Source organism: Benincasa hispida, unplaced genomic scaffold (genome assembly GCF_009727055.1).
Source record: "Benincasa hispida cultivar B227 unplaced genomic scaffold, ASM972705v1 Contig316, whole genome shotgun sequence".
NCBI lineage: Eukaryota > Viridiplantae > Streptophyta > Magnoliopsida > Cucurbitales > Cucurbitaceae > Benincasa > Benincasa hispida.
Genome location: NW_024064794.1, coordinates 553,257 through 571,668, shown reverse-complemented (window position 1 = coordinate 571,668; position 18,412 = coordinate 553,257). Strand labels below are relative to the sequence as shown.

Here is an 18,412-nt window from a genome sequence, read left to right as displayed (position 1 = left end):
ATGATTATAGTTGTAGTATATATTAAAAAAAAAACAAAAAAGAAGCAGTTACGAGATTTATGCATGAAGTACACCTGTCTCCAAAAGGATATAAATGAAAGTTTCCTTCATTCATGAGTGATCAAGCAAGAAGCATGAGCCAAAAAGTTGAGCTACGCCATCAAAATAACTGACAAACTTTTCCGTTATAACATTTACCCTTATCACTCCTATAAAGCCACAAATTCCTCCACAATAATCCCAACAAATCTCCTTTACAAGTTCTCTCTTTTTATAGCCCTACATATATATAGCCCACATTCCCCACACAATCTCTCTATCAAACCTCCATTTCAATATTACCTGTTCTGATCATCTCATCTCCTCTTTGATCACCATGATCACTGAACAATGTCGGTTTGCCATGGCCACCGTTCTCATCGTCGTACTCATATTCCTCAAATGTTCGAAGGAGATGGTTGTAGCGGAAAATTACAGGGTTTCGGCGGTTTTCGTGTTTGGGGATTCTCTTGTGGATGTTGGCAACAATAATTTTCTTCACTCAGCTGCAAGAGCAAATTATTATCCTTATGGGATTGATTATGATGGTGGTCCTACTGGGAGATTCTCTAATGGACGAACAGTTATAGATATGTTTGGTACATATACTTAACCTTTTTTTTTTTAGTCATTCATAATTCGTGATACTAATTTTAAGAGTTTGTGTGATTAACATGCAGTGGACATGCTTGGAATTCCCAACGCTCCAGAATTTGCAAATCCGGACACTTCCGGGGACAGAATATATAACGGCGTCAACTATGCTTCGGCGGCTGCCGGCATACTCGACGAGACTGGCAGACACTACGTATGTTTTATTTGTGGGCTGTTGTTTTCGTTATATTCTTAAAGCTTAGTGTGATTTTAAAATGATTACATTATTTTTGTTATGCATATATTACTTCTACCGAAATTTGAACATCTAATCCCAAAATATATAGTCGATATCAATTAGGACAAATGATATTTAGGATTAGGAAACAAATAGGTGAAGAATAAGGAACTATAAAGTTTAAAGAGTTGTGAACTTTTGAAGCTCACAGTGTAAGTAGTTAATAAAATATAAAATTGATATTTTTTTAGTAGTATGATCTATTAATTCCTTAGATGAAATAAGAAGTGGAACTCACAACTTCTTGGGTCAAACTTTGACTTTAGAACATGCATTTAATCATTCATTGATTTTACAATTTTAAAAGCAATTCTCCATCTCAAAATTTGAATTGGTTTTGAATAACTTATTTAAGTAATCTTGAATACAACAAAAGTGATTTTAACCATTTTAAAATATGATTCCCAAATACATCTAATATTAAATTGAATAAAAAGTTTGAATGTATAGTAAAATTAATTTTGGTTAAATTTAATTTATTTTTTTTCTTGTTTTTTCACAATTTCTTTATCATGTTTTTCAGAAATACTTTGTTTTCATAGTGATCACATCCCAAAAACCAAAAACAAGTTTGTAAGACGATCATTATTTCGTTTATCGGTTTTGGTTTTTGAAAATTATATCTGTTTTCTCATCATTTTTAGTTTTTTTTTCTTTTTAAAAAAATCATTTTTAAAGTAAATATTTGAATAATTGACCAAATTTTAACAACAAAAGTTATTCTTTTAATTTTAAAAACTTGCTCTAGATTTTGAAAACACTCCTAAAATGTAGATGGCGAAAAGAAATTAATAGGTATAAGTGATGTTTATAAACTTTTCAAAAACAATATACATTTTTCAATAAACTTTTTCTTATAATTTTCAAAGCTTAGAAAATCTCGATAATATAATAAATGATTAAATTTACTAGTAAAATTGGATTTATAAATCAAAATAAGCATAAGTCAACTGACATATGACTTATATTATCAATCTTGAGTTTAGAGGTTCGATTCCTTCACCTCATATATTATCAAAAGAAAAAAAAAATAGTATTTACAAGCTTGAGCATAAATTTATATCAGTTATTAAGATTGATTATATATGTAAAAAAAACATATGATGTATTGGTGTACTGTGTGAGTACAGGGAGATAGGTACAGTCTGAGCGAACAAGTGGTGAATTTCGAAAGCACTCTAAATGAGTTGAGGAGATCGATGGGGAGTTGGAATCTTACTCGTTACTTATCAAAATCCATAGCTTTTTTGGCGTTTGGAAGCAACGATTACATAAACAACTACTTGTTGCCAAATCTGTACACTTCTAGATTCAGATACACCTCTAAACAATTTGCCAACCTTCTCCTAAACCGCTACACTCGACAGCTTCTCGTAAGTTTCTCATATATCCAAGCGTTGTGCAAAACTAGTAGTTATGAAATAATATAGCCATGCATATTATTGTGTGAATGCATGCACAGGCACTGCAAAGCGTAGGGTTGAGAAAGTTTGTGGTGGCCGGTGTAGGGCCGTTGGGTTGCATCCCAAACCAGAGGGCAACCGGCGTTGCCATTCCAGGGCGGTGCGTCGATAGTGTGAACGAGATGCTTGGAGCTTTTAATGAAGGGCTGAGATCGCTAGTAATTCAGCTGAATAGCCAGCATCCTGATTCCACCTTTGTGTATACAAATATCTATGGCATTTTTGGCGACATATTGAACAACCCCGAAACCTACGGTGAGTATGGACTAGGCCCAATTTATTTTAGTTCAAGTTCGGAAACATATATAGTTTTGGTTTCTGAGTCTAGTTTCTAATGGATTTTTAAGCTTCAATGTTACATTTAACTATTGATTTTTTTTTAATTTCTTTTTACTTTTATTTCTGTTACATCCCTAGATATTGGTTTTGAGTGTTAACAGCTATTAATTAATTGTAAAGAAAACTTGAAAATAATTAAATTAGTTTTTGTTACTATTCCATAACTATTGAAAATAACTAACAAATCTACCATTATAATTATTTTAAATTAATTAACTAAAAGTTCATGCTAAAAACTAAATAAAAAAAATGGATATTAGTGAAAATTTGAAAATATAAATTTAAATGTAAAATATTGAAATTGAGGGACAAAATGAGAACTAAACTCAAAATTCAAGGATAAAAATTTAAAATTTTGAAATCTAAAGATCGAATGGAAATAATTTTTTTTTAAAAAAAAAGTAAAGCCGTAAAATTTAGAAACCTAGACTAAACAAAAAGTAGATTCAAAACCTAACTAGGACCAAAGAGTAAGTAATAAATTGTGAAAATTAAACTCCCATTTGGTAACCATATAATTTTTATTTTTGGTTTTAGAATATTAAATCTAGATTTTAAATTAAATTTTGAAAATTTTAAAATATAATTTCAAAATTTTGCTTTTGTTTTTAGAAAATGCTTAAGAATTCAAATATTTATATAGCAAATATAAAAATCATAAGTAATAAATTGTGATAAAACAAGTATATTTTTTTAAAATAAAAAAAAAATGGTTACCCAAGGATGTTAAATTGTTTGGGATTAATTAATATGGTTTGTTAATTAAATGAAAATGCAGGGTTTAGAGTGGTGGACACAGCGTGCTGTGGAGTAGGTCTAAACAGAGGCCAAATCACATGTTTACCGCTCCAATTTCCATGCCTTAACCGAAAGGAGTACGTGTTTTGGGATGCCTTTCACCCAACTGAAGCTGCCTCTGCCATTCTTGCCGGCCGAGCTTTCCGAGGTCCGCCCTCCGATTCTTATCCCATCAATGTCCAACAGCTGGCCCTCATCTGAGCACCGCAAGGTTGCAGTCGGTGTCGCCGCCTTCTCTTTCGTCTCTCTCTCTTTCTACTATGTTTTTATATTCTCTCTCTGCTTGTGTGTGTGTCTGTTTTCTCATGTGAAAAAATACAGTGTAGCAATATGAATATGTTAATCTCACTCTTGTTTCTTCTTTTCATCTTCCTAAAGGGATTGTAAGTTTGAATCTTGTTTTGTTTCAAGTTTATGTTTTATTTTGGTCATATTAATTTAGACAGTCTTTGTAATTTTGATTTTTCTTTTGAAATATATCCAAATTTTAGTCTTATATGTTAGATATTATGTGGTTAGCAATATTTATTTAAGTATCACAGATGTTATCTGAGTTTCCTCTGCGTTTGTGGTTTTCTAGCAAAGGGATGTTCTACGTAAATGTAGATTTTGCAAAATATACTTTCCTTATCGGGTTTTTCCTTCTGCATTATTATTTGCAGATTCTTTCCTTTTTTTAGTCTGTAACTACTATGAAAGTTAAGGTTGCTCGTATGTGTTTCCGTTATGCATATTTATAGGACGATGGGTTATCTGGTTCGAGTTGGTCGTTTTGTCTTTACGAGAGCAACATTGAAAGTGTATCGGTCATGTAAAAAGGAGAGAGTTGCATCATTTGGAGACACACTCCGATCTGTTTACTTTCTGTATGGTGATTCATCTGAGAAGGGATTCTCAAAGCTTAGGAGGAGCCTAAGCTATTCAAGCAAAGGGGACTTTGCTCCTAGAAGGAAAGATACAATTCAAGTGAGAATGAGTCACACAACTTGAAGGGAGTTTGAGTCTTGCAAAAAGGGAATCTTGGTTTTAGGGGAAGCCTAAGTTTCCGTGAGAGGAAGTCTCAAACCTAGGGGGAGCTTAGGTATATGATATAGTGATTAAACTGTCCAAGAGCCATTATAATTGTGTTATCATCACAAATAAATACTTTCTTTCTTGTGCACACTGCCCCCCAGACGTAGGTGGTTTACATCGAACTAGATTACCAATCTCTTGAGTTCATTTGCCCTTGAGTATTTCTTGTAATTTTTGTGTGGAATATTGTAACATTGTAAGTAACGTAGCTATCTCGTAGTAGTCAACTCCTTTCTTATTTTCAATTAGTATCAGAGCGGGTTACCATTATCCTTGATGTTGCGATTCGGCCTTTATCAAATGGATGGAGTAAAGGAAGGAGATCTATTACACACCCTCTGTTCTGGATGGAACAAACTATGCATACTGGAAAGCGAGGATGTCAGCCTTTCTAAAATCCTTAAACAACAAGTCCGGGAAGTCCATTATTGTTGGTTGGACCCATCTGTAAGTGGCTAATGAGAAAGAGTCCATGAGCAATTTTGTTAGAATGTTAAATTTTGGAACTAATTGCTTAGAAAAAATCTTGCCTGAAGGCAAGTCTTCTAGAGCTGTTGGTGGTATTGGCTTTACTAGTTCTAAGTCTGGCAATAGACATCAAAGTTCAGATAAAGGAAAACAAAAAATTGTGTTTGTTAGAAAGCAAAAAAACATGGAAAAATGCTCAACCATAATGTTCTACTCTAGTCACTTTCAAAGCAAGAATCATTCGAGCAGAAAGAAGTGGATCTGTCACTTCTGTGGAACTTAGAACATAACTCACGATCATATGGTTATTTCAATATCAGAAAATCTCATTCTCCTGTAATAATGCAAATTTGGAGAGTAAAAAAAAATCCAAACCTCTATATTGTTGTACTTACATTCCTTAGATCTTCAACCAAAGGGGATCGGTTCTTCGTTAATGGTTGTTCTCGACATATGACAGAAGAAAGAAGTTATGTTACTAATATCAGAAAAGTAAGATTAGGACAAGTTACATTTGGTGATGGAGCAACAGAAAAAATCATTGGAAAAGGAATTGTCCGAGTATGGAACTTTTAATTGGTCCAATTTGATGATTAATCCATCATGTCACCACCTTAGGTATTTTTTAATCATCTATTGGGGCCTTATGGGACTCATGCAAGTTGAAAGTCTCAACGAGAAGGCGAGTGACACATGGTGCCTTAAATTTACAATGGGTGGATTATTCATCCATGGAAAGAGTCAAAGGAGATTTTTTAAATCAAAATCCCAAAAGATGCTTGAGAAAGTGGTAACATGACGAATAACCATTGATTAATACCTGAGGTATTTTTTTTAAATCCACCAATTGTAAATATTCACCATTGATTAATTATCCATGGAAAGAGTCAAGGGAGATTTTTTAATCAAAATCCCAAGAGATGCTTGAGAAAGTAGATGTAGGTTGAGTTTAACCAAATCACTATAAGAATTACGGTGCCTTCTTCTCTATGTCTTTCCTAATTATTTTTACATTTAATTTTAATTGCATGTTTTTGTTGGTTGAGATTGATTGAGAATATTGTTACATAATTTTCAATTTGTAAATTAACATAAATTAGAGTTTTTATTAATTTAATTTGAAAATATCTAATTAGATTAAATTGAGCATATTTTTCAAAAAGTTTAACTAAACCCTATTCACCCCCTCTAGGGTAGCCATACCGATCCAAAAATTGGTATCATAGCAAGAATGCTCTATTGAAATTTAATTTTTGTGATAAACTTCATTGTTAGATCATTATGGCAAACTTAGTTACACATGGAATTGTAGAAGGCCATTCTATCTCTAGACCTCCTTATTTTGATGGCTTAAATTATGCATATTGGAAAGCTAGAATGAAAATTTATTTGCAATCTATTGACTATAATTTGTGGTTAATTGTTGCTAAAGGTCCATATGTTCCCATGAAAAAGGTTGATAATGAAGATAAGCCTAAATTAGAAGAATTGTATGATGAAAATGAAACGAAAAAGTATTCTTTTAATCCTATGACTATTAGTTGTTTGTATTGTGCTTTGAGCACAGATGAATTTAATGGAAAATTTATGTGTTCTTGGGCACAAGAATTTTTTAATACTGTTGAGATTACTCATAAAGGAACAAATCAAGTAAAAGAATCTAAAATTAGCATGCTCGTTCATACTCTTGAGACTATAACTGATATGTTTACTAGAATTACTAACATTATCAATGCTTTGAAGGGACTTGGTAAAGTCTATACAACCTCTGAAAATGTTAGGAAATTCCTTAGGTCTCTACCTAAGACTTGGGAAGCAAAGGTAACAGTGATCCAAGAAGCAAAAGATCTCACCAATCTTCCATTTGAGGAACTCATTGGTTCATACATGACCCATGGGATTACTGTAAAGGAGCACTTGGAGGATGGGTCCAAAAAGAAGAAGAGTATTGCATTAAATATCATCTCCTTAGAAGTTGACTCCGAAGATGAGGATGCCCTTGACAAAGATGACATTGCCTATTTTTCATGTAAGTACAAACATTTCATTAAGACGAAGAAGCAATTAGAGAAACACCTATCGACTCAAAGAGAGTTAAAAGATGAAAAGAGCAAAAAGGATGAGGTGATTTGTTATGTATGCAAAAAGTCGGCTCATACAATAATGGATTGTCCACTCCTCAAATCATCTAAGTGAAGGGATCGAATCACAAGTGGAAGCGTGTATCACGTTGCAATTTTCTTTTCGATTTTACTTAAACAAAATATGGTATAAAAATAATAACATAATGGATAAAAATCAAGAATAGCATGCATTTAAGAGAAGAAAAGGGGGAAGAGCTAAACCTTACCTTTGTAATTCCCAAATTCTTCACGACTTCCTCCACATCTTCTCTAGAACGTCTCTTCAATGATCAATGAACACCATCGTAAGTGAAACCTTGTTATTCTCTGGGATCCCAAGAATTGTTTCCAAGACTTGGAAGAGGAAGAAGAAGTAGTAGAGAAAATAAGAAAGATTTTGAGAGAAGTAGTAGGAGACTAGGATTCAGAATTCATAATTCAACTGTGTCACAAACATGGGCCATGAAGACCTATTTATAGAGAGAAGGGGTGACCTCCTTCTCCTAGTCTTTCCTTCCCTACTCTAGTTCTAATTTAATTAAATAACTTTTATTTAATTAATTAGTCCAATAATTAAATTTTTGAGTTTGGTGTCCTAATTCCCCGGAGTCTTGTAGTTTGTAATCTATACACATTGTTATGAATAAGATAAGAGTTATTTTATTTGACATCTACTCATATCCAATAAACAAAGCTTCATGGTTATTGTATGAAAACTTAAGCATGTATATGAGATATACAAGTGGATCATACCTTAAGTGATAACTTAAATAAGTATGTAGTATAAGGATTAAGGAGGCATACTTGATCCTGGTGAAACTACGGATACGGCTCGCTGTGTAAAGGTTTGCAAGTGTTATGAACTACTACAAATGGTAGATTTTGACTATTCATGTGGAGATATGCAAGCGGAGGTGTCCTATACAAAGAGTTTGTATAGGATTGGACCACGAGATGACTAGTCTTTGTATATAACGTCGTTGATACTGGAGACTTACATCTCACCTAAACGACCATAGGTGACATGACCTGAATCCTGAGTGTTTTGGAAATTCCTGCCTTTGAGGACGGTTCTTTGATTAGTATGGGTGAGAGTGGTCAGATTGCTAACTTAACATGCCTACCTTTTTGGAGACTTGTCTAATTTGGGAGTTGGGAACTCAGTTACACAAGATGAAATTCACTTCTTCCCCAAAGCAGGGGTAAATAGATAGATTACTCCCTTAAGGGCTGATTCCGGGTCTTGAACATAATGGCCACAACTTCTCTTTGGAAGAGAGAACTCAGTCATAGTAGGACTATGACTTATGTTCATCAAAAGGGTCAGTGGTACTTAAGGAGTTAGATGTAACTACAGGGGCATAACGGTTATTAGCCCAACTGTACCAACGAGCGATCTATGAAGGGTTATCGCACTATTGACTGGTTGATATGGACACATAATATATCTGTAGTAAGGAGAGTTCAGTTGTCGGTCTTTAGTGGAGTGCTCGACAGTTAACAAATAGTGGATCCCGTGACTAAAGAGTTTAGTCAGTTATTCACGTACCGTTGGAGCTTCGAGCTACAGGTCCATAAGGTCCCCTTGGTAGCTCAATGGATTCAAGTTGAGAATCAGTTCTTGGTGTTGATTTGAAATGTTCAAATTGGCAAGAGGTAATTCGATTATATATGATATGATCAGTGTGGTGTATGAGATACATCGAGTGGAGGATTGATGTAAATGAGATTTACATTAAGTACCATGAAATAGAAAAAGAGTTATGGCTTATATGTTTCATGAGATGAAATATTAAAACTATAGGTTATAAATATACTATGGTAAGTTGGTTATCATATATATTTATAATAATACTAATTATTGGATAATTATCTCTTTTTCTCTAATAACCAATTGAGTTGGAGGTTATTGGTGGTTTCATGGTAACCGGGAGATAAAAGGAAAAATATTTTCCTAAATTTAGGAGACTTGCTAAAGTTGTTGAATTGAGAGTTTCCATTCTCAGAATTACTCACGGTTGGCTGTCAAGTGGATTAGATTCACTAAACGATAGCTGAAGAGAGACTAAACGATCGTGGAGTGACAGTACACGATAGTTCACTTAACTGACCTTTAGCTAAACGATCGTGGAGCTTTTGCTAAATGATCACATAGCATTTGTTAAACGATTGGGCATCATCTATACGATAGACTTTGTCATCTCGATTGTTCTTCCTCTGGTCTCGTCCTCTAACCAAGTCCATACAGAGCCCACACTTCTGGATTCTCACATCGAGAATACCAAGGTAGTCATTGTGGTGGTGTCGTACTTAACTCGACATAGATCGAGGTTTGTGGAGGTCATTCGCCGTGTTCGTGATCTTGGAGATCATTGTGTTTGTGGTCGTTGTGATCGTGCTGTGTTGCGGTCGTGTGGACGAGCATTCGTGTGTTGCAGTCTTGGAGATTGTTAGAGCATTCGTGATCGAAGTAGGTTGAAGATGAGTCTTCAAAGGTATGTATAATTCTATCCGTTGATCTTATGTAAAGCATGTTGTAATTTCGTTTTGTGCATGACTTGTAAGTTTCCGTTTCTTGATTGTAATTATGTATGTTCAAATACGAATGTAATTTGGAACGATCATTTTACTGCTCATGGAAATCCTCGCGTCCAGTTTCCTTCATAAATAACCATATATATTAAATCTAATTTAATGTATATTATTAATTAATTAAAAATAAACATCACATGTTTATTTATCTCTACTTATCAAAAATTAATAAATTAATTAATTAACTAACTATTAATCAATCAATTAAACGACTATATTAAATCATATTTAATATAGAATTAATCAACATATAATTATCACATATTTATATGTATACATCTCCTCAATATTTGAATCATATTCAAATATTTTTCTCTCTTAATTATAGATCACATCTATAATTAACCATATTATATTAATCTCATTAACATGCAATTGATTTGAATAATTCAAACCATTTCTCTTATATATCCTTTAGTGAACTAACAAGGGTATGGACCTACAGATTAGAAGCTCCAATGATGTAAGATTAATTAATTAAAATCTTTAATTAAATTAATCAATTTTCATTAACTATCAGTTACTCCACAAAAGATTGATAGCTCCACTCTTCGTACTGTAGATTTATTCCTGTGTCCACGGATATAACTAATTAACAGCGAGTCGGCCCTTCACAAATTGCTCAGAACTATAGTTCGATCAAAATGCCATTTTACCCCAGCAGTTACATCTAACTTCTTAAATATCATTGATCCCTCTAATGAACAAGTAGTTTATAGTCCAACTATAAACTGACACCTCTCTAGCTAGTGAGAGGTTGAGGCCTCAATGTTCAAGACCTGAAATCAACTATTAAAAGAGAAATTTATCTACTTTCCCTAAAGTCGAGAAAGAAGTGAATTTCATCTTGTGTAGGCGTGTTCTTAGCTCCCTGCTCGGACAAGTCCCCAAAATCATAGGTTTGTTGAGTCGGCTAACAAGGCCACTCTCACCCATATAAATCAAAGGATTGTCCTCATAGGCAGAAGTTCATAACTCACTCAGGATTAAAGTCAAGTCACCTATGGTCATCCTAGTGAAATGTAAGTCTCTGCTAGTAACGGTGTTATATAGAGAGACTATTCATTTTGCGGTTCGGTCTTATAAAAACTCTTTGTATAGAATACCTCCGCTCACATGTCTTCATATGAACGATCAAAATCAAATCATTTATAGCACTTTACAACAATTGTAACATTTACAAAGTAGGTCGTATTTGTAGTGTCACCAGGATAAGGTACCCAACCTTATCCATCTACAGACCGTTTAGGTTATCACTTAAACATGATCTACATGTATGTCTCCACATACATGTTTAAATTTCTTAAAATAACCTTTGATCTTAGTTTATTGGATTGATTTAATGAAATCTAAACATCAATAAAATACTTCTTATTTTATTAGATATATAATTTGTCTTTACAAACTACAAGATACACTCGATTTAGGACATTAACTCCCTCTTGTCCTGTAAGTGGAATGTACTGCATCAAATACAATACAATGAATAACTGGAGTATAAAGTATTAAATACAAAAAGTGGGAAGTACAGTATCAAATACAATACAATAAACTAGGGCATACGAAATACCTAACAACATTTCCCATTTGCCGTAGATTAAGTAACTCATATCTCGTAGATCTATGCTCTCTAGGTGACCCTAAAAAACTTTAGCCATGAGAGCCTTTGTAAATAGATCAGCAACGTTGTGCTTCGAGGTAATCTATGTGATAATCACATCTCTTCGTTGCATATTCTCTCTAATGAGATGATACTTGCACTCTACATGCTTTCCACATTTATGACTACGAGGCTTCTTGGAGTTTGCCACTGCACCGTTGACGGGCAAAGTCATATTTGGAATAACTTCCAAACCTGTCAAAATTTTTTTGAGCCACACAGCTTCCTTAGCAGCTTCACAAGCAACTACATATTTTGTCTCCATTGTGGAATCTGCAATGCATCCTTACTTAATGTTATGCCATACTATAGCTCTTTCATTTAGAATGAACACTGGTCCTGATGTGGATTTCTTAGAATCCTTATCAGTCCGAAAATCAAAGTTAGTGTGTCCTGTAAGGATCACATCCTTAGCACCATACATAAGCATATAGTTTCTCGTTCTCTTAAGATACTTGAGAATGGCTTTTACTGTTGTCCAGTGATCAAATCTTGGATTGGACTGATATCTACTGACCACTCCCACTGCATGACAGATATCCTAGTACATAGATACATAAGGCTACCTACCATAGATGCATAAGGAATTCGTCTCATCTTCTCAACCTCTTGGGGTGTCTTAGGACACTGTTTCTTAGAAAGAACAATTCTATGCCTAAAAGGTAGTAAATCTTTCTTAGAATTCTGCATCGAATACTTGACAAGAATTTTGATAATATAGGATGCTTGAGACAAGGCTAGCATTTTGTTTTACAATCCCTTATAATTTGGATCCTTATAACATATTGAGCTTCACCCAAATCTTTCATTTTGAACTGAACAGCTAACCATTCATTTATTTCTATAAAAAAAACCTACATCATTCGTAATGAGTAGGATATCATCCACATAAAATACCAAGAAAGCTATTAAACCATTAATGATTTTCTTGTAAACACAAGGTTCATCAACATTTTGATTAAAGTCATAGGTTTTGACCATAGCATCAAACCTCATGTTCCAAGATATAGATGCCTGTTTCAATCCATAGATGGATTGATTAAGCTTGCAAACTTTTTGCTTTTGACCATGTATTATAAATCCTTCTGGTTGAGTCATATAGATTATCTCTTCAAGAATACCATTCAAAAGGTAGTCTTAACATCCATTTTCTATATCTCATAGTCATAATATGTGGCAATAGACAAGAGAATCTGGATAGATTTTATCATAGTAACAGGAGAGAAGGTTTCTTCATAGTCCACCCCCTCAACCTGGGTATAACCTTTTACTACTAATCTAGCTTTGAAGGTTTGCACATTTTCATCTACACCTCTTTTCCTCTTGTAGATCCACTTGCAACGTATAGGTTTTACCCTATCAGGATAGTCTACAAGTTTTCAGATAGAATTAGAGTACATAGACTCCATTTTTAGATTCTTGGCCTTAATCCATTCATCTTTGTCAACATCTTTGATTGCCTTATTGTAAGACAACGAATCCTCAACATCATCATTAATGATGTTTTGGGCTTCTGTTAAAGCCACATAGCGAACAGGTGGATTCACAACCCTCCCATTACGTCGAGGCAATCTCAACTCTTGAGATGGATTAGTTTGACTAGACGAACCAACATTAACCATTCTTGTTGATATACTAGCATCTTCAACAACTGTTATTGAAATTTCAGTAGTGTTTTCAAAAAAATTTCTTAAAACTATTTTGCTTCGTGGTTTCTAGTCCCCTCTAAGAATGTAACGTTTGTCGATACAAACACTTTATTTTCATTTGGATAAAAATACCCACCTCTCATTTCCTTGGGGCGACTACAAATAGGCATACTTTTAGACGAGCACTACAAGAATGTTGGCCTTTAATGTCGGTTGGAAAAAGTGAAACCAGATGTATAATGTCGGTTTTGTTTTTTTAAAAAAAACGGATCTTTAATGTCGGTTTTAAACCGACATTGTAGGTATACCTTTAATGTCGGTTTAAAACTGACATTAAAGATCCGTTTTTTTTTAAAAAAAAAACAAACATTAAACATCCGACAAACATTAAACATCCGACTTCCCCAATTTTTTCATTTCCTCTCTTCTCCTGAAAAACCCTCCTTTCGCCGACTTCCCCTTCAATCTGTCATCACGATCATCCATAGCAGATCTGGATCCACCATAGCAGATCTGGATCCACCATTTTTTTCATTTTTTTCATTAATCAGATGTTGCACAGCATTGACCGGATCTGGAATTTTGGAGCTGGAAGGCTTGACTGGACTGGCGGGTGATTCTGCGCAGGTGAAGGTCTTGACCGGATCTGGAAAAAGGAGCGTCAAAGCTCACCAGAGGAACTGGGTTGGGTATAGAGAACCCGATCTTGAAGCTCACTAGAGGAACTCACATGGCGAATAAAAGGTTTTTGCTCAAGGGGCACCTATTTGGATTGAGCGAGTAATTTTGGAGCTTCTTCTGAAGCAACTTCATAGTATTTATGTTGTGGTAAGAGATTGACCAGAGGAAGAATTTATATTTTTTAAGGATGTATGATTTCCAAAATATATTGTACATATCTGGTTTAAGAATGGGATCAATATTGATCGACTGGTAGTGTAGAGCATCTTTCACCGATGAAACTGTGTGAACACCATTTGTAGTGAGTTTACACATGAGTTTGTCCATCTGCCCGATGTCTTTAGGAATCGCAAAGAGTGTTTAGCACGATTCCGTTGATGGACTTCTCTGTCGAATAGAGGACTTCTGGGTTTAATATCCCATTTTGATTGCTCAAAGTTCTAGACCGCTTTAATAGAGTCATTTGGGATCATTGATAAAGGAAAGAGTCTAGGGAAGCTATCAGAAAGAGGACTTTTGTCGTTCCACATCACTCTCCAAAATGAACTTTGTTCACCACTATTGATCTTCCACATGACGATATTTGATTTGATCCAGTTAAGGCCCTTAACAATGGACCTCTAGGTGGCTTTCAAGCTACTGTACCTTCCAACCAAAGGGATGTCCATTTTTGGCTAAATTGCTGAATTCGTCGTAGCCAAGTCCATTTCTGGCTGAGAAGTTGAAGATCGTTGTTCTTCCAAACCCTTGCTCTGATCAAGAATGCAAAAGTAGATGAATATGTGGTATGTCCTTTATGATAATACACCATTGATTACTGAATTATGGTTGTTTTTATTAACATTATCTTTCTCTCATGTGAATCTATCAGGTAGGATTTGATGGGCTTGGTGGAACTGACGAATTCAGCACAGAGGAATTGGAAGATAGATTGGCAAAAAGTCAAGTCATCTTCCATGAAGGTGAATCATCCATAAATGCTTCAAAATCTAGTGCACAAACCAGGAGAAGTGTACGACAAAGTACAAGATCAGACTCATCAGATTCAGAATAAGTTAACATTTCAGGTGTTGGAGAGCTTACTAGTATGTCGTTCTGTATTAAAATTTGAGAGTATTATCAATATCTGCAAGTTCAATTATGTCTTTACAATCATTTTATGAATGGCAGAAATGTGGCATTCTTACTTGTATCAGTGCACGGAAGCACATTTTTACTTCATGATATCTCTAAAGTTCTTGCAGTTGCTATTTATTAGGAAGATAAAGTTATGGGCTAGAGAAACATGAAATCATCTTGTGTACCGAATCATGTGGGGGAGTCTTTTTTGACTGAGCAGTTACATGTTTTGTGTTTAACCTATAGTTTGTTATTTCCACCATCTTAAACCCCCCTCCCCTTCCCCAAGTGGTTGTTGTATATTTTCATGTTTCAAATGAGTTTAAGGTGAAGAAAGAACTAGAGTTTCTCTTTGGCTATTTGATCCAGTTTATTTTAAATTTGGCTTAGATGTTCTGAATTTTTATTCTCTGTTTCCTTTAGGGAGAAGTTTATTATCTTTCACTCCTTTATTGACCTGTGTTTCAGCTTGCATAAGATATGAAAAAAGCTGACTATAGGTGGACTTCTGAAACATAAGTTGATTACTTTGGAAGTTTAAAGGTTAAATTATAAATATCTCCAAGTTTGTGTCAAATAGTGCCTTAATCTCTAAAAAATGTTGTTTACTGTACATCGTGTCCGTTTGTTTCTTTTAGGTTATAAAACCGAAAAGAAGGAATTGTCTCATTGTTTCTCGTTATCTGGATCTAAAAAACTGACCATACACAATGTAAGGTCTATAGGTCCTCACATTAAAAAATTATTGTAATAAAATAGTAAGAAGACTAACGTGGTTATTAAATGGAGTCTTAACGTTTAAGCATTTCTGGGATTTTGAAGGACTTGTTTTTCTTCCTCATGTATTTTCGCCTGTTCCTTGGTCCAATCAAAGACTAGACAGGAAAAATAGAGTCTTAGTGTAGACCATATTAATTAAATTCTTTAAGTAGTTCATTTATGAAAAGCATCAAAAGCTACATGTGTATTTTTGGAGTTTTACTTAACAGGATCCAAAGTGGAAATGTTTCTTCTAATGTGCGAAGATATGATATATAAAATTTTAGGATCAAATTATTGATATCAATGTCATGATTCGATTCCAACGTATAGTGCTTTACTGTTTTCCATGTGCTCCATTCGACTATTTATTTGTAGTTTAGATTTGATTCAAGGTGCTTGATTTTGTGGATTGCATTATGGTAGTTTGTGGGTTATTCATGCACTATGGTAGTTTTTGTTACAACTTTTGAGATTTGAAGTACATTGTGAGCTAAATTTGCTTATTGATGTATGTATTCTTGAATATTCATTTTTTAGGAATTCTGATAGTTCTGTTGAGAACAAGTGGTTGTGAAATATTTTTAGGAGTGTGTTTCTTTAAACAGGTTCAAGATAAGTTTTTGGTTTTGTTGTGGTAAGCATCGTTATGCTGTCGAAAATTTTGAAAAAGAAGATTCTTGAAAAATGAGTAAAGATTTTGAAAAATAAGATTCTCTAAGATTTTGAAAAATAAGATTCTCTCATTTATTCAACTATTGAGTTTTCTTGTTTTGCAGGTGCAACAAAAGAGTAAAGATTTGGTATCGCAACCTCTTTATGCTCTTTCTTGTCTGATCATATTTTCACTTTCAATCCTTTGTCTTAAACCTTTTTTGTTTATGATCCTTTGAACAACAGTGGTCAGACAAAGATGCCTATAACTAGACACTACTGAAGCTGGAGGGGTCTGTTCAAGAAGAATTATGAAGGGATCCATACTTACCAAGTGGAGAGTGATAGTAAACTCATAGTGTTTGTAAAATCATACTGTTTGTATTACTTTTAATTTGTGTTTTCAAGGCCTGAATTATTGTATGGCCTTTTAAATTATAATTTTATAGCAGAATTTGTGGATTAAATGTAATAGATTTACAATCCATATATGAATAATATGTCATAGCCACAACGTTCGATGATGATGTATCATGTTATACTTTTTGACCAAAAAAATGGATTCGACAACGAAATTTCAAAAAAAAAAGGGACAGATTCGGGCTTCAATGTCGGTGAAGAATTAAAAAAAAAAACACAGGCTTTAATGTCGGTTGGAAATTTCACTGAAGGTCTTTAATGTCGGTTGCAACCGACATTGAAGGCTACGTTATTGAAGCCCTTTAATGTCGGTTTACCGGCATTAAAGGACTTTAATAACACTATCTTTAATGTCGGTTGTCAACCAACATTAAAGCCCTTTAATGTCGGTTTCCCGAATTTCTTCTAGTGGAGGTTCCAGCTTTTTGGAGTTTGTCATAAGTGTTGGGTTTTATGTCCTAAAACTCGCAATTTATAAAATGATAAACATTTTCTCTTATCAATATACTTGTTATTGATCTCATAAATTGTATGAAAGTCTAAATCCAATAAACTAAGACCCATGACTATTATATAAGTACTTGAACTTTATGTGGAGACATAAGAGTGGATCGGGTTCGAGTAAATAGTCAAAATGATCTATGGTACATGAATGAGGTTGGGTACCTTATTCTGGTAACACCATTGGATGCGCCCTACTCTGTAATTGTTACATAGAGTTGTAAAGTGCTACATACGATGTGATCCTAATTCGTACATGTTATGACATAGAGTGTGGGCGTCCTATGCAATGAGTTTGCATAAGATCAGGACCAAAAAATAAGTCACTTACTTTATAATGTTGTTTACTGTTTAAGACTGACTATTTCACCTAGATGACCTAAGTAACTCTATCTTAATCCTGAGCTAACTATGAACTCCTGTTTATTTGGGATTGCCCTTAGATTTGCATAGTTGAGGGTTGGCTCAACAGCGCCGACTCAATAAGACTCATATTTCAGGGGTAAGATCGGATAGATATCTGGGAACATAGGGTGCAAGACATAGTTGACGCCTACCCGATTTAGGGATAGGAGAAAGGTTGTTTTCTCAAGTACTGAATCCAGGTCTCGAACAAGGGGCCCCACCCTCTCACTGAGCTGAGAGAGTTTGGTTTGGTGATTGGATCACAAACCAGTTATTCATTAGAGGATCGGAAAGGACTTGAGGAATAAGACATAATCTCGGGGGTAAAACAGATATTTGACCCAGCCGTTATTACAAACAACCTGTGAAGGGTCGACTTGCTGATTATGGTTAAATCATGTGGACATAATATATCTACAGTGAGGGGAGTGCAACTATAGGCTTTAGTAGAGTGACCCATTAGTTAACGAATAGGGATTAATTTGGTCTAATGAGTTTAGCCAATTAATCTCGGATCGTTGAAGCCCATGATCTGTAGGTCCGCAAGATCCCCCTACTAGCTCGTAACAGACTAGCTCTAGAATAGCGTGATAAGTTAATTTGAAACGTTCGAACTATAATTAAGGGAATTTGTAATTATATGAGATATAATTATGCTTAATTTTAGAATTAAACGGAATAGGAGAATTTATATATTTAAATATGATTTAAATATATAAATATGGATATGTGTAAAAATTAATTTAATATTTGATATTAAATTAATTAAGTTTTAT

At 34.2% G+C, this 18,412-nt stretch overlaps 1 protein-coding gene across 1 annotated transcript; it reads left to right on the top strand.

Annotated features, from left to right (window-relative positions):
• Nucleotides 1-376: 376 nt before the first annotated feature.
• Nucleotides 377-3,732, top strand: LOC120069333 (GDSL esterase/lipase At1g71250). The gene is made up of 5 exons (XM_039021070.1): nucleotides 377-638; nucleotides 720-847; nucleotides 2,062-2,304; nucleotides 2,394-2,649; nucleotides 3,512-3,732. Exons 1-5 carry the CDS (start codon nucleotides 377-379, stop codon nucleotides 3,730-3,732), a joined length of 1,110 nt encoding a protein of 369 aa, XP_038876998.1.
• The last annotated feature ends 14,680 nt before the right edge of the window (nucleotides 3,733-18,412 follow it).

What these genes read in the sequence shown, in the direction of transcription:
- LOC120069333 (XM_039021070.1), top strand. Translation starts at nt 377, where the DNA reads ATGATCACTGAACAATGTCGGTTTGCCATGGCCACCGTTCTCATCGTC. An exon ending in AACAGTTATAGATATGTTTG is followed by an intron (nt 639 to 719) that starts GTACATATACTT and finishes ATTAACATGCAG; the next exon opens with TGGACATGCTTGGAATTCCC. An exon ending in GCTACACTCGACAGCTTCTC is followed by an intron (nt 2,305 to 2,393) that starts GTAAGTTTCTCA and finishes ATGCATGCACAG; the next exon opens with GCACTGCAAAGCGTAGGGTT.